Source organism: Panulirus ornatus, chromosome 9 (genome assembly GCF_036320965.1).
Source record: "Panulirus ornatus isolate Po-2019 chromosome 9, ASM3632096v1, whole genome shotgun sequence".
Lineage (NCBI taxonomy): Eukaryota > Metazoa > Arthropoda > Malacostraca > Decapoda > Palinuridae > Panulirus > Panulirus ornatus.
The window spans coordinates 34,276,724-34,298,220 of record NC_092232.1 but is presented as its reverse complement, the minus strand read 5'-3'; the positions used below and the strand labels follow the sequence as shown (position 1 = coordinate 34,298,220).

Genomic DNA, 21,497 nt, shown 5'->3' with positions numbered 1-21,497 from the left:
TGGAATGCACAGAGCATGAGACTAAAAGAATCAATGTGGATCAGATATTTGCTCTGAAGAATGTCTGTGAAAAAATAATTTGAGAAACTAAGGGATTTTATGTGGCATTTAGGAATCTGAAGAAAGCATATGATTGGATTAATAGAGATGCTTTGCGTAAGGTATTATGAATATAATATGTGAAAGGAAATCTATGTGAAGTCGTGGGGAGTTTTTAAAAAAATTCCATTAGGTTCTAGTGCTGACTTTCTCAAGAAAACTGGAGTGATGTGGTATACAGGGTGACATGTTATACACAGCCTAAACCAGGGTATATGATGTGGTTACAAGGAAACCAACGAATAGTCTGTAGGGGTTGGTTGTGGATGGAGGTATCACACATAAAAGATTAGGAGAATATGTGAAGAAATGAGGCCATCAGTCATCTCTTCCTTCCGCTACCTTACTAACACTAAAATCCCAGAATTTACCTCAAGGACATTCCCAAAACATTCATCCCCCCTCCCCTTGAGCTTAATTTCCCTTCCCAAACACATTACCTATCTCTCCATTCTTCTCATCCAAATAACTCCAAGGACAGACACCCCACTCTGAACCTCTGTGGAACATTCCTTGATTGGCTCCTTCTGTTTCCACTTTGAGAAAGTGAAATTCATGAAGCAGGATATATACAGGTATGATATAATAGATGAATAGTTGATGGAATAAGTGGAAAGACAGACTTGATACAACAAATGGCCTTTTCAACTATTTTGTCAGAAAACTTACAAGAATTTTAAATGAATATTATCTGTTTATGAAAACAATACAGCAGAAGAATAAAATGTAGAAACATTTAGTGCAATGTTAATGATATAATCATTTACTTTCCTTGTTCCTGTGAACATACTCTACTGTGTCTTGAGCTGCCATGTTTACTGTTTAATCACTGGGTATTCTCTTTTCATCTCTTTACTTATTTGTAATTGCCTCAGGACTCCTTTTTGAAAAGTTTTGATGTTACTCCACGATCTCTTTCTCTCCAGGACTCCTGCAGCTCCAAGGTGTACACACTACTTCCAGAACAGGGAATGATAGACTCCTTTGGAGTGAAGAGTTATTTGATGAGACTATACCTCACCTCATTGACAGACAATGATACAGACTTGCTGAGGGTGACTTTTCACTTGAGTATAACCTCTTGCATGCAGAGTACAGTAACAGCTCTTTGTTATCTAATCATTAAGGTAAATAGTTCAGCAGAATGGCTGATAACATAAATAAGATTTACTTTATGTCAAATCCACAGTCATGGAAAACCCTGAATTTTCACACCTCTATTCAATGCAAAATTGTCATGATACAATCTACCTATCTATCTATCTATCTATCTATATCTCTGATGCTTGTTCCTTCCAGGAACTCACATCAAGGGGTGGCCACAGCAAAAGTGTCTCCAATCATCCCTGTCCTTGCATGCCTCCCTTGCATACACCACTCCATGCATTCTTCCACTATTTCTCTCCCTCCAGTATTCCTCCACCCTATTTACCCATGTCAAAGGTGATCTTCCTCTAACATCAACCCATTTCATTGTCCTATCATACACTCTGTAAACTCTCGGTCTTGCATTCTTTCCACACGCCCAAACCATTCATTCATTCTATCACTCCATAATTCATCACCTTTGCATTCTCTGCCATAGCACATCTCTCATACACCCCTTCATTTCTTTCTTCATTCCACCTAGTCACATCACATGCTCTTCTCAAACAGCTCACTTCCACAGCCTGGATTCTTGACCTTTGTGACTTATTCCATGTCCATGTTTTGATTGCACTGGCCAGGGCTGGAAGTACTACACTGTCCCTCAATCCTCTCTTCACTTCCATGCTTACACCTCTACCCTTCATTATTCTATTAAGGGACCCAATGACTCTTTTACCCTATAGTGTTCTCTCCCTTATCTCTCCTTCCATACCACCAAACTTACCCAAAACAGATCCTCAATACTTAAAATTTTCTCACCTCCTCCAGTCTTCCTCCCCACATACAAAGCTCAATTTAGACATTTTCTTCTTTCACTCTACATGTTTTTACAAAATCTATACTTTCACTCTGTTTCCTTTCAAATACCATTACTTTACTTTGACTTACATTTACCTTCGATTGCCTGACACCAATCATCTTTTAAAAAATACATCTACAGAGCCATTAATTTCTGATAAAAAATTCTACAAAAACATTATTGTCTCTTGCATGCTGTAAATCACTGGCCCTAGGTCAAGATATATGCAACTCAAGAAATACTAACTGTCAACTAATCTTGGTCTTGAACAGAACTCTTCATCCCATGTGTATGGCACTTAACACAAAGATATATCATGAGGTGAGGTACATTAGTTATGTGATGTATTTGTGATTCAGTGAACTTCTCTAGATGCTTTAAATAAAAGCATAACTTAAATTACAGCTAATTAGTCTATTGAAATACATATCGTCAAAGAAACAAATTTCTTCTGATGTAAGTCAAGTAACCTACAACAGAATACTTCACAGCAACATCTTTCACCAAGTCATTATCCTGCATTAAGAAATTCAATCAATAATACAACCTTCTTTATAAATTCCAAGGTTTTAAATTATTACATAAACCAAGCGAGAAATTACATCTTGTCCTGCAATGTCATCCCAAGAAACAGGAGGTGAGGAATCAATGATTTCATCCATAATGCCCTGTGCCAACTTTGTATCAACCCCTTTCATGGATGCTGAGGCAGAACGTCTATGTGAGGGTGTATGCTTTGGAGTTCCATTGCCTCCATTTCCACCAAGGCCAGAGCCAGCTGAACCACGGCGCTTCAAAGGGGAGCCCAAAGGAAATCCACTTCCATTCTGAAAAAAAAAAAGGGGTGCCATGTAATATTTCAGTTACAACAATTTTCTATAAAATCTGATACAATCCTTCCCCAAGATAATCCTTAAATATCAATTAGTATTCTATTTCTCAGCCTTTCAATTATCCATTAATTATATACTGCATATGTCTCCCAATTATATATGATTTTATGTACTGGATACAATAATAAAATTACAGGAAAGACTTCCAAAAATAGACACAAAACAGCATGACAAATTCAATGGTATTTCATAAGTTCTGCGCTCACTCATTGCCTCCAGTGGAATTTTCACATCTAACATCAAAACCAAAGCACCCATCCACAGCTGAGCATCAAAGACCAATTCTGTGGTTTCCTCTGACACATCATACAGTGAGTTAAGCCAACTTACAGCAAGTAATCCCCTATAAACATTATCAAGTCATTTTTCTCTATCTCGATCAATTTGAAGAGAACTCAGCACTACCGCTTACTGACACACACACTCAGCTGTTCCCAATACTTCCCAATACATGTGCCTTTTCCTCATGGCCAGGTACATAAGCAGTATCAGTCATCTGTGTCTCACAATCCACTTTCAATTTCACTCATATCAGTAGGGAGCTCACTTCCTCACATTCTCTCACAAATCCCACAACTCTTGCTTCAGCAGTAGTGCTACTCTTTCCTTAGCTTTTAACCTCACACCAACACCTGACTTTACCCCTAAGACACTGATTATAGATTTGTGAGGGAAAAGTACACAATCTTAAAATTTAATTCAATAAAGTAAACTTCATTATTATTTATTAATTTGTTATACTTTAACGCTGTCTCCCGCATTAGCGAGGTAGCACAAGGAATCAGACAAAAGAATGGCTCAAACCAACCACATACACATGTATGTATATATATATATATATATATATATATATATATATATATATATATATATATATATATTTTTTTTTTTTTTTATACTTTGTCGCTGTCTCCCGCGTTTGCGAGGTAGCGCAAGGAAACAGACGAAAGAAATGGCCCAACCCCCCCCCATACACATGTACATACACACATCCACACACGCAAAATATACATACCTACACAGCTTTCCATGGTTTACCCCAGACGCTTCACATGCCTTGATTCAATCCACTGACAGCACGTCAACCCCTGTATACCACATCGCTCCAATTCACTCTATTCCTTGCCCTCCTTTCACCCTCCTGCATGTTCAGGCCCCGATCACACAAAATCTTTTTCACTCCATCTTTCCACCTCCAATTTGGTCTCCCTCTTCTCCTCGTTCCCTCCACCTCCGACACATATATCCTCTTGGTCAATCTTTCCTCACTCATTCTCTCCATGTGCCCAAACCATTTCAAAACACCCTCTTCTGCTCTCTCAACCACGCTCTTTTTATTTCCACACATCTCTCTTACCTTTACGTTACTTACTCGATCAAACCACCTCACACCACACATTGTCCTCAAACATCTCATTTCCAGCACATCCATCCTCCTACGCACAACTCTATCCATAGCCCACGCCTCGCAACCATACAACATTGCTGGAACCACTATTCCTTCAAACATACCCATTTTTGCTTTCCGAGATAATGTTCTCGACTTCCACACATTTTTCAAGGCTCCCAAAATTTTCGCCCCCTCCCCCACCCTATGATCCACTTCCGCTTCCATGGTTCCATCCGCTGACAGATCCACTCCCAGATATCTAAAACACTTCACTTCCTCCAGTTTTTCTCCATTCAAACTCACCTCCCAATTGACTTGACCCTCAACCCTACTGTACCTAATAACCTTGCTCTTATTCACATTTACTCTAAACTTTCTTCTTCCACACACTTTACCAAACTCAGTCACCAGCTTCTGCAGTTTCTCACATGAATCAGCCACCAGCGCTGTATCATCAGCGAACAACAACTGACTCACTTCCCAATCTCTCTCATCCCCAACAGACTTCATACTTGCCCCTCTTTCCAGGACTCTTGCATTTACCTCCCTAACAACCCCATCCATAAACAAATTAAACAACCATGGAGACATCACACACCCCTGCCGCAAACCTACATTCACTGAGAACCAATCACTTTCCTCTCTTCCTACACGTACACATGCCTTACATCCTCGATAAAAACTTTTCACTGCTTCTAACAACTTGCCTCCCACACCATATATTCTTAATACCTTCCACAGAGCATCTCTATCAACTCTATCATATGCCTTCTCCAGATCCATAAATGCTACATACAAATCCATTTGCTTTTCTAAGTATTTCTCACATACATTCTTCAAAGCAAACACCTGATCCACACATCCTCTACCACTTCTGAAACCGCACTGCTCTTCCCCAATCTGATGCTCTGTACATGCCTTCACCCTCTCAATCAATACCCTCCCATATAATTTACCAGGAATACTCAACAAACTTATACCTCTGTAATTTGAGCACTCACTCTTATCCCCTTTGCCTATATATATATATATATATATATATATATATATATATATATATATATATATATACACACACACACACACAGACATATACATATATACACATGTACATAATTCATTATTTCTGCCCTTATTCATTCCTGTGGCCACCTCGCCACACATGAAATGACAACCCCCCTCCCCCCACATGTGCGCGAGGTAGCGCTAAGAAAAGACAACAAAGGCCACATTCGTTCACACTCAGTCTCTAGCTGTCATGTATAATGCACCAAAACCACAGCTCCCTTTCCACATCCAGGCCCCTCAGAACTTTCCATGGCTTACCCAGACGCTTCACATGCCCTGGTTCAATACACTGACAGCACATCAACCCCGATATACCACATCATTCCAATTCACTCTATTCCTTGCACGCCCCCCACCCTCCTGCATGTTCAGGCCCCGATCACTCAAAATCTTTTTCACTCCACCTTTCCACCTCCAATTTGGTCTCCCGCTTCTCCTTGTTCCCTCCACCTCTGACACATATATCCTCTTGGTCAATCTTTCCTCACTCATTCTCTCCATGTGACCAAACCATTTCAAAACACCCTCTTCTGCTCTCTCAACCACACTCTTTTTATTACCACACATCTCTCTTACCCTTTCATTACTTACTTGATCAAACCACCTCACACCACATATTGTCCTCAAACATCTCATTTCCAGCACATCCACCCTCCTCCGCACAACTCTATCTATAGCCCACTCCTCGCAACAATACAACATTGTTGGAACCCCTATTCCTTCAAACATACCCATTTTTGCTTTCTAAGATAATGTTCTTGCCTTCCACACATTTTTCAACGCTCCCAGATCTTTCACCCCCTCCCCCACCCTATGATTCACTTTCGCTTCCATGGTTCCATCCGCTGCCAAATCCACTCCCAGATATCTAAAACACTTTACTTCCTCCAGTTTTTCTCCATTCAAACTTACCTCCCAATTGACTTGTCCCTCAACCCTACTGTACCTAATAACCTTGCTCTTATTTCACATTTACTCTCAGCTTTCTTCTTCCACACACTTTACCAAACTCAGTCACCAGCTTCTGCAGTTTCTCACACGAATCAGCCATCAGCGCTGTATCATCAGCGAACAACAACTGACTCACTTCCCAAGCTCTCTCATCCACAACAGACTGCATATTTGCCCCTCTTTCCAAAACTCCTGCATTCACCTCCCTAACAACCCCATCCACAAAAAATTAAACAACCATGGAGACATCAAGCACCCCTGCCGCAAACCAACACTAACTGAGAACCAATCACTTTCCTCTCTTCCTACACATACACATGCCTTACATCCTCGATAAAAACTTTTCACTGCTTCTAATAACTTACCTCCCACACCATATATTCTTAATACCTTCCACAGAACATCTCTATCAACTCAATCATATGCCTTCTCCAGATCTATAAATGCTACATACATATCCATTTGCTTTTCTAAGTATTTCTCACATACATTTTTCAAAGCAAACACCTGATCCACACATCCTCTACCACTTCTGAAACCACACTGCTCTTTCCCATTCTGATGCTTTGTACATGTCTTCACCCTCTCAATCAATACCCTCCCATATAATTTACCAGGAATACTCAACAAACTTATACCTCTGTAATTTGAGCACTCACTCTTTATCCCCTTTGCCTTTGTACAATGGCACTATGCAAGCATTCCGCCAGTCCTCAGGCACCTCAACATGAGTCATACATACATTAAATAACCTTACCAACCAGTCAACAATACAGTCACCCCCTTTTTGAATAAATTCCACTGCAATACCATCTAAACCCACCGCCTTGCCGGCTTTCATCTTCCGCAAAGCTTTTACTACCTCTTCTCTGTTTACCAAATCATTCTCCCTAACCCTCTCACTTTGCACACCACCTCGACCAAAACACCCTATATCTGCCACTCTATCATCATACACTTTCAACAAACCTTTCACTCCATCTCCTTCTCACATCACCACTACTTGTTATGACATCCCCATTAGAACCCTTCACTGATGTTCCTATTTGGTCCCTTGTCTTATGCACTTTATTTACCTCCTTCCAAAACATCTTTATATTCTCCCTAAAATTCAAAGATACTCTCTCACCCCAACTCTCATTTGCCCTCTTTTTCACCTCTTGCACCTTTCTCTTGACCTTCTGCCTCTTTCTTTTATACATTTCCCACTCATTTGCATTATCTCCCTGCAAAAATCGTCCAAATGCCTCTCTCTTCTCTTTCACTAATACTCTTACATCTTCATCCCACCACTCACTTCCCTTTCTAATCTGCCCACCTCCCACACTTCTCATGCCACAAGCATCTTTTGCACAGGCCATCACCGCTTTCCTAAATACATCCCATTCCTCCCCCACTCCCCTTACGTCCTTTGTTCTCACCCTTTTCCATTCTGTACTCAGTCTCTCCTCGTACTTCCTCACACAAGTCTCCTTCCCAAGCTCACTTACTCTGACCACTCTCTTCACCCCAACATTCTCTCTTCTTTTCTGAAAACCTCTACAAATCTTCACCTTCACAAGATAATGATCAGACATCCCTCCAGTTGCACCTCTCAGCACATTAACATCCAAAAGTCTCTCTTCCGCACGCCTATCAATTAACACATAATACAATAACACTCTCTGGCCATCTCTCCTACTTACATACGTATACTTATGTATACCTCTCTTTTTAAATCAGGTATTCCCAATCACCAGTCCTTTTTCAGCACATAAATCAACAAGTTCTTCACCATTTCCATTTACAAAACTGAGCACCCCATGTACACCAATTATTCCTTCAACTGCCACATTACTCACCTTTGCATTCAAATCACCCATCACTATAACCTGGTCTCGTGCATCAAAACTACAAACACACTCACTCAGCTACTCCCAAAACACTTGCCTCCCATGATCTTTTTTCTCATGCCCAGGTGCATATGCACCAATAATCACCCATCTCTCTCCATCCACTTTCAGTTTTACCTATATCAATCTAGAGTTTGCTTACTTACACTCTATCACATACTCCCACCACTCCTGTTTCAGGAGTAGTGCTACTCCTTCCCTTGCTCAATAACCCCTGACTTTACTCCCAAGACATTCCCAAACCACTCTTCCCCTTTACCCTTGAGCTTCATTTCACTCAAGAGCCAAAACATCCAGGTTCCTTTCCTCAAACATACTACCTATCTCTCCTTTTTTCTCATCTTGGTTACATGCACACACATAGACACCCCAATCTGAGCCTTCCAGGAGGATGAGCACTCCCCGCGTGACTCCTTCTTTTGTTTCCCCCTTTAGAAAGTTAAAATACAAGGAGGGGAGGGTTTTCTAGCCCCTGCTCCCGTCCCCTTTAGTCGCCTTCTACAACACGTGAGGAATGCGTGGGAAGTATTCTTTTTCCCTTATCCCCAGGGATAGGGGAAAACTACATTATATGAAACTAAATCAAAACTAAAACTACACTATATGAAACTAAATTAAAAGGAAAAAGGATTGGACAGTCTTTTTCAAATTATATTATAGCATTTGCAATATTATCTACAAGCTACATTGTTTTATTAGAGAAAACAGCAAAAGAAAATAGGTGAGTAAGCTAAGAAAACAGGTCAAAGGGATCTTAACTAATAGAAAATTCAAAGTGGGGCAAATTGATCTACATCTGTTTCAGTATCAGCTTCAATAATATCATGAATAAGACTTCTAAGTATACAAGTGAATCCTAGAAGGCTATCGAAAACATAGTACTATCAAGCCAAAAACTGAAAAGTGTGATAACATGCACAACTAGAGACAAAAAATATGTAATGTACACATCACACGTAAAATTGAATACTGCCATTTAGCATGGTAGGGAGTCAAACAAACAGAAAAAATCTGAGAGAATTCAGACATTAAAAGCAAAATGAATGACAGAAGACATAATTAACAGAAATGAAATACCACCAAGCCTTAATTCTCTCATTAATACACCAAATACCATGTCACTTCAATTCCAGTCTACCAAGTCTTAATAAACTAGAGCATGAAACATATAAGAGAGCAAGGGAGAGAGAGTCGGTAAGTGATGGAATGGTCCACCTAGACTCAATCTCTGATTCAGTAATAGATACACCAATCCAAATTTCTTTCCTTAAACATTTCCTTTTTTTGTCCGACAAGCTGAGAAATCCTTTACGAGAAAAAAATTAGACAAACCGGTAATGATCTTTGAAATCCAAAAAGTTACCAAGGTCTCCAAACTACACTTATCTTAAGAAAATCCACTGAGTCCAGTTTCTTCATTCCATATCTAGTGTTGTCATGAGAAGAAAGCGGCACTAACTCAGCTTTAGTTAAATGCATCCATGTGAACTACATAAATGAATGACTACAGAAATGAATGACTCCCACACTTCTGGCAACCTTTTCTTTAGTCTCATCCTTCTGCCTTACTAAACTCTTATCAAGCAGGCATTTTTCTAAAATATAAGGGTTGTTACTACAATATGTGGGGAAAGACAAAACAATAATAACAAACATCAACATTTTACATGTTTACCAACCTGATTTGATAACTGGCGTCTCACACTTGGTGGAGTACCTGGATGTCTGGTATCTCGAGTCTTTGAGACTGCTTTGGAGCCCATGTTGCGTGGAAGTGTCTGGCTTTTATTGCTCAGAGTAGTAATGCGCTTCGTTGTTGGAATCTTCTTAAAAGTCTTGGCATCTTAAACAGAAGAAACCAAATCATACAATAAAGCAGTCATACATAGCTTTATCCATGCATCCATACTACTACAGCAAGCATAGAGTGATACAAAATAATGAAAGCTGCAAATCATACTTGCAATAAGCACTTCAAAAGCAAAATCTAAAGTATTTCTTTTCAAGATGCATAAAATATATATATAATAATATTTAAGAAGAGGCAGAGTAATTTACTCTATTACCTGATGTCCAGTTCTGTTCATCCACAGAGAATATTTGCAATGGAAATAGGCATTATTTTTCAACTAAAGTACTTGTTTTTCCAATCAGCTCCTATGTTACTTCTTTATGTCCATTATTGGCATGGGGAATCTATCATTAACCAAAGAAAAAATATCCACTTGTTGACACCATAAGAGTAACTTGAGGTTTAACTATTTTACAACTTTTCAAAACGTAACATGAATAGCCATCATCAGTTTCCTATCAGTCACCTTTTACAATCTCGAAATCAGAGAACTCTCATATTCTAAGGAACCAATTTGAACAAGGCTTCACACAACATTCAGCAGGGCTATCTGATCATACCATAATATCTACTGGCATTATAAAGAAGCTCACACGAACACACCAACTAGCATTAAGGTGAAAAAACAAAGGATAAATAAGACTAATTTTTTACAACAATCTTTCTCCCACTCATATTTGTTATCACTAATGACATCCATGCACATACTAATTTTCAGTGTTCCACATTCCGCTAAACTTAACACAATCCTTCAACAACAGCATCTTAGCTATGTCTCTCCCTTGTATATCAACTGATTGTTCTGCATCTTCAATCTCATTCTTGTATCCCCCCTGACGATGAGATCATTACACGAAAGTACACTTAGGAACTCATCATGTTTCATCTTCCTAGTGGTTATCAGCATATATATATATATGTATATGTTGATATTTATACGTATGTATATGTGTGTATATGAGTGGATAGGTCTTTCTTCGTCTCTTTCCTGGCACTACTTTGCCAATGCGTGAAATGGTGATCAAATATAATAAAAATAACATATATTCATTTATCAAACTTAGTCGCTGTCTCCCGCATTAGTGAGGTAGCACAAGGAAAGACGAAAAAATGGCCCGACCCACCCACATACACATGTATATACATACATGTCCACACACGCACATATACATACCTACACATTCCAACATATACATATAAATACATACACAGACATATACATACACATGTACATAATTCAAACTTGCTGCCTTTATTCATTCCTGTCGCCACTCCACCACACACAAAATAGCATCTTCCCCTTCTAGCGAGGTAACACTAGGAAAAGACAAAAAGGCCACATTCGTTCACACTCAGTCTAGCTGTCATGCGCAATGCACCGAAACCACAGCTCCCTTTCCACATCCAGGCCCCACAAAACTTTTCATGGCTTACCCCAGACGGTTCACAGGTCCTGGTTCAATCCATTGACAGCACGTCGACCCCGGTATACCTCATAGTTCCAATTCACTCTTTCTTGCACGCCTTTCACCCTCCTATATGTTCAGGCCCCAATCGCTCAAAATCTTTTTCCCTTCGTCCTTCCACCTCCAATTTGGTCTTCTGCTTCTCCTACTTCCCTCCACCTCTGACACAAATTTCCTCTTTGTCAATCTTTCCTCACTCATTCTCTCCATGTGTCCAAATCTTTCAACACAGCCTCTTCTGCTCTCTCAACCACACTCTCTTTATTACCACACATCTCTCTTACCCTTTCATTACTTACTCGATCAAACCACCTCACACCACATATTGTCCTCAAGCATTTCATTTCCAACACATCCACCCTCTTTCACACAACCCTATCTACAGACCAAGCCTCGCAACCATATAACATTGTTGGAACCACTATTCCTTAAAATACAACCATTTTTGTTCTCCGAGATAACATTCTCACCTTCCACACATTTTTCAACACTCCCAGAACCTTTGCTCCCTCCTCCACCCTGTGACTCACTTCCGCTTCCATGGGTCCATCCGCTGCTAAGTCCACTCCCAGATATCTAAAACACTTGACTTCCTCCAGTTTTTCTCCATTCAAACTTACCTCCCAATTAACTTGTCCCTCAACCCTACTGAACCTAATAACCTTGCTCTTGTTCACATTTACTCTCAACTTTCTTCTTTCACACACTTTACCAAACTCAGTCACCAACTTCTGCAGTTTCTCACCCGAATCAGTCACCAGTGCTGTATCATCAGCTAACAACAAATGACTCACTATCCAAGCCCACTCATCCACAACAGATTCCATACTTGCCCCTCTCTCCAAAACTCTTGCATTCACCTCCCTAACAACCCCATCCATAAACAAATTAAACAACCATGGAGACATCACACACCCCTGCCGCAAACAGACATTCACTGGAAACCAATCACTTCCTACTCATACACATGCCTTACATCCTGGATAAAAACTTTTCACTGCTTCTAGTATCGTACCTCCCCCACCATATACTCTTTAAGACCTTCCACAAAGCATCTCTATCCACCTTATCATATGCCTTCTCCAGATCCATAAATGCTACATACAAATCCATCGGTTTTTCTAAGTATTTCACACATACATTCTTCAAAGCAAACACCTGATCCACACATCCTCTACCACTTCTGAGACCACACTGCTCTTCCTTAATCTGATTTTCTGTACATGCCTTCACTCTCTCAATCAATACCCTCCCATATAATTTCCCAGGAATACTCAACAAACTTATACCTCTGTAATTTGAACACTCATCTTTATCCCCTTCGCCTTTGTAAAGTGGCACTATGCATGCAATCCGACAATCCTCAGGCACTTCACCATGATCCATACATACATTGGATATCCTTACCAACCAATCAACAAGACAGTCACCCCTTTTTTTATAAACTCCACTGCAATACCATACAAACCCACCACCTTGCTGGCTTTCATCTCCCACAAAGCTTTCACTACCTCTTCTCTGTTCACCAAACCATTCTCCCTGACCCTCTCACTTCGCACACCACCCCGACCAAAACACCCTATATCTGCCACTCTATCATCAAACACATTTAACAAACCAAAATATCCACTTCATCACTACTTGTTATTACCTCCCCATTTTCCCCATCACCGATGTTCCTATCGTTCTGTTGTCTTACACACTTTATTTACCTCCTTCCAAAACATTTTTTAGTCTCCCTAAAATTTAATGATACTCTCTCACCCCAACTCAAATTTCCCCTCTTTTTCACCTCTTACACCTTTCTCTTAACCTCTTGCTGCTTTCTTTTATACATCTCCCAATCATTTGCACTACTTTCCTACAAAAATTGTTCAAATGCCCCTCTTCTCTTTCACTTCATCACTACTTGTTATTACCTCCCCATTTTCCCCTTCACCAATGTTCCTATCGTTCTGTTGTCTTACACACTTTATTTACCTTTTTCCAAAACATTTTTTAGTCTCCCTAAAATTTAATGATTCTCTCTCACCCCAACTCAAATTTCCCCTCTTTTTCACCTCTTACACCTTTCTCTTAACCTCTTGCTGCTTTCTTTTATACATCTCCCAATCATGTGCACTACTTTCCAACAAAAATTGTTCAAACGCCCCTCTTCTCTTTCACTAAGAATCTTACTTCTTCATCCCACCATTCACTATCCTTTCTAATCTGCCCACCTCCGACCTTTCTCATACCACATGCATCTTTTGCACAAACCATCACTGCTTCCCTAAACACATCCCATTCCTCCCCCACTCCTCTTACGTCATTTGCTCTCATCTTTTTCCATTCGGCACTCAATCTCTCCTAGTATTTCCTCACACAAGTCTCCTTTCCAAGCTCACTTACTCTCACCACTCTCTTCTCCCCAACATTCTCTTTTCTTTTCTGAAAATCTCAACAAATCTTCACCTTCGCCTCCACAAGATAATGAAAAGAATCCCCTCTCAGCACATTAACATCCAAAAGTCTCTTTTACATGCCATGCCAGTCAATTAACACATAATCCAATAATGCCATCTGGCCAACTCTCCCACTCAAATACATATACTTATGTATATCTCTCTTTTTAAATCAGGTATTCCCAATCACCAGTCCTTTTTCAGCACACAAACCCACAAGCTCTTCACCATTTCCATTCACAACACTGAACACCCCATGCACACCAAGTATTCCCTCAACTGCCACATTACTCTACTTTGCTTTTAAATCATCCATCACTATAACCCAGTGTTGTGCATCAAAGCTGCTAATACACTCATTCAGCTGCTCCCAAAGCACTTGCCTCTCATGATCTTTCTTCTCATGACCAGGTGCATAGGTACCAATAATCACCCATCTCTCTCCATCCACTTTCAGTTTTATCCATATCAATCTAGAGTTTACTTTCTTATACTCTTACCAAATATTCCCACAACTCCTGCTTCAGGGGGAGTGCTACTCCTTCCTTTATTCTTGTCCTCTCACTAACCCCTGACTTTACTCCCAAAACCTTCCCAAACCACTCTTCCCTACCCTTGAGCTTCCTTTCACTCAGAGCCAAAACAACCAGGTTCCTTTCCTCAAACATACTACCTATCTCTCCTTTTTTCTAATCTCGGTTACATCCATACACATTTCGACACCCCAGTCTGAGCCTTCTTGAAGGTTGAGCACTCCCCACATGACTCCTTCTTCTGTTTCCCCTTTTAGAAAGTAAAATGGGAACACTGGTGAAGGGGGCTGATGGGGAGGTAATAACAAGTAGTGGTGAAGTGAGAAGGATATGGAGCAAGTATTTTGAAGGTTTGTTGAATGTGTGTGATGATAGAATGGCAGATGTAGGGTGTTTTGGTCGAGGTGGTGTGCGAAGTGAGAGGGTCAGGGAGAATGGTTTGGTAAACAGAGAAGAGGTAGTGAAAGCTTTGTGGAAGATGAAAGCTGGCAAGGCGGCAGGTTTGGATGGTAGTTCAGTGGAATTTATTAAAAAAGGGGGTGACTGTGTTGTTGACCGGTTGGTTAGGATATTCAATGTATGAATGGTTCATGGTGAAGTGCCTGAGGATTGGCGGAATGCATGTATAGTGCCAATGTACAAGGGCAAAGGGGATAAAGGTGAGTGTTCAAATTACAGAGGTATAAGTTTGTTGAGTATTCCTGGGAAATTATATAGGAGGGTGAAGGCGTGTACAGAGCATCAGATTGGGGAAGAGCACTGTGGTTTCAGAAGTGGTAGAGGATGTGTGGATCAGGTGTTTGAAGAATGTATGTGAGAAATAGAAAAACAAATGGATTTGTATGTAGCATTTATGGATCTGGAGAAGGGATATGATAGAGTTGATAGAGATGCTCTGTGGAAGATATTAAGAGTATATGGTGAGGGAGGTAAGTTGCTAGAAGCAGTGAAAAATTTTTATCAAGGATGTAAGGCATGTGTACATGTAGGAAGAGAGGAATGTGACTGGTTCTCAGTGAATGTTGGTTTGCGGCAGGGGTGCGTGATGTCTCCATAGTTGTTTAATTTGTTTATGGATGGGATTGTTAGGAAGGTGAATGCAAGAGTTTTGGAGAGAGGGGCAAGTATGTAGTCTGTTGTGTATGAGAGGAATTGGAAAGTTAGTCAGTAGTTGTTCGCTGATGATACAGTATGCACTGGTGACTGATTCGGGTGAGAAACTGTAGAAGTTGGTGACTGAGTTTGGTAAAGTGTGTGAAAGAAGAAAGCTGAGAGTAAATGTGAATAAGGGCAAGGTAATTAGATTCAGTAGGGTTGAAGGACAAATTAATTGGAAGATAAGTTTGAAAGGAGAGAAACTGGAGGAAGTGAAGTGTTTCAGATATCTGGGGAGTGGATTTAGCAGCGGATGGAACCATGGAAGTGGAAGTCAGTCATAGGGTAGGGAAGGGGGCGAAAGTTCTGGAGGTGCTGAAGAAAGTGTGGAAGACGAGAATGTTATCTGAGAGAGCAAAAATAGGTATGTTTGAAGGAATAGTGGTTCCAATAATGTTATATGGTTGCGAAGCATGGTCTATAGATAGGGTTGTGCAGAGGAGGGTAGATATGTTGGAAATGAAATATTTGAGGACAATAAGTGGTGTGAGGTGGTTTGATCGAGTAAGTAATGAAAGGGTATGAGACGTGTGGAAATAAAAAGTGTGTGGTTGAGGGAGGAGAAGAGGGTGTATTGAAATGGTTTGGTCATATGGAAAGAATGAGTGAGGAAAGACTGACAAAGAGGATATATGTGTCAGAGGTGGAGGGAACAAGAAGTGGGAGACCAAATTGGAGGTGGAAGGATGGAGCGAAAAGATTTTGAGCGATCAGGGCCTGAACATACAGGAGGGTGAAAGGCATGCAAGGAATAGAGTGAACTGGAACGATGTGGTATACCGGGGTTGACGTGCTGTCAGTGGATGTAACCAGGGCATGTGAAGCGTCTGGGGTAAACCATGGAAAGTTTTGTGGGGCTTGGATGTGGAAAGGGAGCTGTGGCTTCTGTGTATTACACATGACAGCTAAAGACTTTGTGTGAACGAATGTGGCATTTGTTGTCTTTTCCTAGCGCTACCTCGCATGCGGGGTGTGTGTGTGTGTGTGTGTGTGTGTGTGTGTGTGTGTGTGCTGTTTTTCATGTGTGGCAGGGTGGCAATGGGAATGGACAAAGGCAGCAAGTATGAATATGTACATGTGTATATGTCTGTGTATGTATATGTATGTATACGCTGAAATGTGTAGGTATGTATATGCGCGTACGTGGGCGTTTATGTATATACATGTGTGTGTGGGTGGGTTGGGTTATTCTCATTTGTTTCCATGTGTTACCTTGCTAATGTGGGAGACAGCAACTAAGTATAATAATAAAAAAATAATACATATATATCATCCCTGGGGAGAGGGGAGAAAGAATACTTCCCATGTATTCCCAGCGTGTCGTGGAAAGGCAACTAAAAGGGAGGGAGCCAGAGGCTGGAAATCCTCCCCTCTCGTTTTGAATTTTCCAAATGAAGGAACAGAGAAGGGGGCTAAGTGAGGATATTCCCTGAAAGGTTCAGTCCTCTGTTCTTAACACTACTTCACTAATGTGGGAAATGGCAAATAATATGATATATATATATATATTTTTTTGCTTTGTCGCTGTCTCCCGCATTTGCGAGGTAGCGCAAGGAAACAGACGAAAGAAATGGCCCAACCCACCCCCATACACATGTATATACATATGTCCACACACGCAAATATACATACCTACACAGCTTTCCATGGTTTACCCCAGACGCTTCACATGCCCTGATTCAATCCACTGACAGCACATCAACCCCGGTATACCACATCGATCCAATTCACTCTATTCCTTGCCCTCCTTTCACCCTCCTGCATGTTCAGGCCCCGATCACACAAAATCTTTTTCACTCCATCTTTCCACCTCCAATTTGGTCTCCCACTTCTTCTCGTTCCCTCCACCTCCGACACTTATATCCTCTTGGTCAATCTTTCCTCACTCATTCTCTCCATGTGCCCAAACCATTTCAAAACACCCTCTTCTGCTCTCTCAACCACGTTCTTTTTATTTCCACACATCTCTCTTACCCTTACATTACTTACTCGTTCAAATCACCTCACACCACACATTGTCCTCAAACATCTCATTTCCAGCACATCCATCCTCCTGCGCACAACTCTATCATAGCCCACGCCTCGCAACCATACAACATTGTTGGAACCACTATTCCTTCAAACATACCCATTTTTGCTTTCCGAGATAATGTTCTTGACTTCCACACATTCTTCAAGGCTCCCAGAATTTTCGCCCCCTCCCCCACCCTATGATCCACTTCCGCTTCCATGGTTCCATCCGCTGCCAGATCCACTCCCAGATATCTAAAACACTTTACTTCCTCCAGTTTTTCTCCATTCAAACTTACCTCTCAATTGACTTGACCCTCAACCCTACTTATCTAATAACCTTGCTCTTATTCACATTTACTCTTAACTTTCTTCTTTCACACACTTTACCAAACTCAGTCACCAGCTTCTGCAGTTTCTCACATGAATCAGCCACAAGCGCTGTATCATCAGCAAACAACAACTGACTCACTTCCCAAGCTGTCTCATCCCCAACAGACTTATACTTGCCCCTCTTTCCAAAACTCTTGCATTCACCTCCCTAACAACCCCATCCATAACCAAATTAAACAACCATGGAGACATCACACACCCCTGCCGCAAACCTACATTCACTGAGAACCAATCACTTTCCTCTCTTCCTACACGTACACATGCCTTACATCCTCGATAAAAACTTTTCACTGCTTCTAACAACTTGCCTCCCACACCATATATTCTTAATACCTTCCACAGAGCATCTCTATCAACTCTGTCATATGCCATCTCCAGATCCATAAATGCTACATACAAATCCATTTGCTTTTCTAAGTATTTCTCACATACATTCTTCAAAGCAGACACCTGATCCACACATCCTCTACCACTTCTGAAACCACACTGCTCTTCCCCAATCTGATGCTCTGTACATGCCTTCATCTTCTCAATCAATGTAGGTTTGCGGCAGGGGTGTGTGATGTCTCCATGGTTGTTTAATTTGTTTATGGATGGGGTTGTTAGGGAGGTGAATGCAAGAGTTTTGGAAAGAGGGGCAAGTATAAGTCTGTTGGGGATGAGACAGCTTGGGAAGTGAGTCAGTTGTTGTTTGCTGATGATACAGCGCTTGTGGCTGATTCATGTGAGAAACTGCAGAAGCTGGTGACTGAGTTTGGTAAAGTGTGTGAAAGAAGAAAGTTAAGAGTAAATGTGAATAAGAGCAAGGTTATTAGGTACAGTATGGTTGAGGGTCAAGTCAATTGGGAGGTAAGTTTGAATGGAGAAAAACTGGAGGAAGTAAAGTGTTTTAGATATCTGAGAGTGGATCTGGCAGCGGATGGAACCATGGAAGCGGAAGTGGATCATAGGGTGGGGGAGGGGGCGAAAATCCTGGGAGCCTTAAAGAATGTGTGGAAGTCGAGAACATTATCTCAGAAAGCAAAAATGGGTATGTTTGAAGGAATAGTGGTTCCAACAATGTTGTATGGTTGCGAGGCGTGGGCTATGGATAGAGTTGTGCGCAGGAGGATGGATGTGCTGGAAATGAGATGTTTGAGGACAATGTGTGGTGTGAGGTGGTTTGATCGAGTAAGTAACGTAAGGGTAAGAGAGATGTGTGGAAATAAAAAGAGCGTGGTTGAGAGAGCAGAAGAGGGTGTTTTGAAGTGGTTTGGGCACATGGAGAGAATGAGTGAGGAAAGATTGACCAAGAGGATATATGTGTCGGAGGTGGAGGGAACGAGGAGAAGTGGGAGACCAAATTGGAGGTGGAAAGATGGAGTGAAAAAGATTTTGTGTGATCGGGGCCTGAACATGCAGGAGGGTGAAAGGAGGGCAAGGAATAGAGTGAATTGGAGCGATGTGGTATACTGGGGTGGATGTGCTGTCAGTGGATTGAATCAAGGCATGTGAAGCGTCTGGGGTAAACCATGGAAAGCTGTGTAGGTATGTATATTTGCGTGTGTGGACGTATGTATATACATGTGTATGGGGGGGGTTGGGCCATTTCTTTCGTCTGTTTCCTTGCGCTACCTCGCAAACGCGGGAGACAGCGACAAAGTATAATAAAAAAAAAAAATAATATATATATATCCCTGGGGATAGGGGAGAAAGAATACTTCCCACGTATTCCCTGCGTGTCGTAGAAGGCGACTAAAAGGGGAGGGAGCGGGGGGCTGGAAATCCTCCCCGTTTTTTTTTTTTTTTTTTTTTAATTTTCCAAAAGAAGGAACAGAGAATTTGGCCAGGTGAGGGTATTCCCTCAAAGGCCCAGTCCTCTGTTCTTAACGCTACCTCGCTAATGCGGGAAATGGCGAATAGTTTGAAAGAAAAAAGAAAATATATATATATATATATATTCCCTGGGGATAGGGGAGAAAGAATACTTCCCACGTATTCCCTGCGTGTCGTAGAAGGCGACTAAAAGGGAAGGGAGCAGGGGGCTGGAAATCCTCCCCTCTCGTTTTTTTTTTTTTTTTTTTTTTTTTTTCCCAAAAGAAGGAACAGAGAAGAGGGCCAGGTGAGGATATTCCCTCAAAGGCCCAGTCCTCTGTTTTAAACGCTACCTCGCTATCGCGGGAAATAGCGAATAGTATGAAAATAAAAAAAAAAATATATATATATATATATATATATATATATATATATATATATATATATATATATATATTGCTACCCCTGCTTCAGCGATGTAGCACTAGGAAAACAGACAAAAAAGGAAACATTTGCTCACACCCAGTCTCTAGCTGTCATGTGTAATGCACCAAAACCACAGCTCCCTATCCATATCCAGGCTCCACAGACATTGCCATGGCAATGGATAAAGGTAGGCAACTGTGAATATGTACATGTGTGTATTTGTTTGTGTATATATATGTATGTATATGTGCTTATATGGGCATTTACATATATGTGTACATGAGTGGATGGGCAATTCTTCGTCTGTTTCCTGGTGCTACCTCAATGATGCGGGAAACAGCAATTAAGTATAATAAAATGAATAAATAGGTATACATCATCCTGGGAATCACAGTTTCCCATGTTAACAACGGAATCCCAGGAATAGATGAAGACTGCATCTGCTTACATCTATTCTCTAGCTGTCATGTGTAATACACTAAAACCAGAGATCCCTGTCCACAACCAGGCCCTACAGATGTCTCCATGGTTTATCATAAAAAAATTTTCTATTAACTTTTCATAAATAATTTCATTAAAAATATGGCATTTCTATCTCAATGTGAAAACAATTTGTAAAAAACCATGCAAAAATTAGGTGCTAATGTAAAGTTCCCCCGAGGTCCCAGACCCAGAGTGGGCTGATACCCTGAGAGTGTTAAGTTAATGTTTTCAGCATTACTGCTGAGTCTTCCATGCTATAATAGTTTTTTTTACACTTCCTGAAGGCTACTAGGATTTACACTGCTTTTTCCACAGTGTACCGTCTTTTCTTTTAATAGGCACTACACCATTACTCATAATTAAATCACATTATCTCGTATATCATACATACTGATTTAATATAATACCATAGCTATTGGCAGCTCATTTCTGCAAATTCATCCACTTACACCTCTCTTACACATACATATATCTCAACCTGTACCTCTACCTTATCACTTTAACTTGTCTCATCTATACTGTACTCAGCCACATTTCAATTAAACTGTTCCATACAAGCTTCCTAAATCATCAGTTATGACGCATATGCATATTCATTATTATCATTCCTCTTGTGCAAATCTACAATCATTCCTCCCTTTTACCTCCAGCTACTACCACTCGTCCTTACCAAATGCAGTTTTATTCTTAGTAAAAATTT

General features: G+C 40.7%; 1 protein-coding gene across 4 annotated transcripts in view; it reads right to left on the bottom strand.

The window, feature by feature from the left end:
• The window catches only part of spas (spastin), a 444,303-nt gene that overhangs the window by 56,821 nt on the left and 365,985 nt on the right, over nucleotides 1-21,497 (bottom strand). For all 4 annotated transcript variants that reach the window (XM_071664998.1, XM_071664997.1, XM_071664996.1 and 1 more), the window contains 2 exons: nucleotides 9,921-10,084; nucleotides 2,650-2,874 (listed from right to left, as the gene is read on the bottom strand). In XM_071664998.1, the coding sequence (XP_071521099.1) occupies nucleotides 2,650-2,874; nucleotides 9,921-10,084 (389 nt within the window). The remainder of the gene's footprint in view (nucleotides 1-2,649; nucleotides 2,875-9,920; nucleotides 10,085-21,497) is intronic.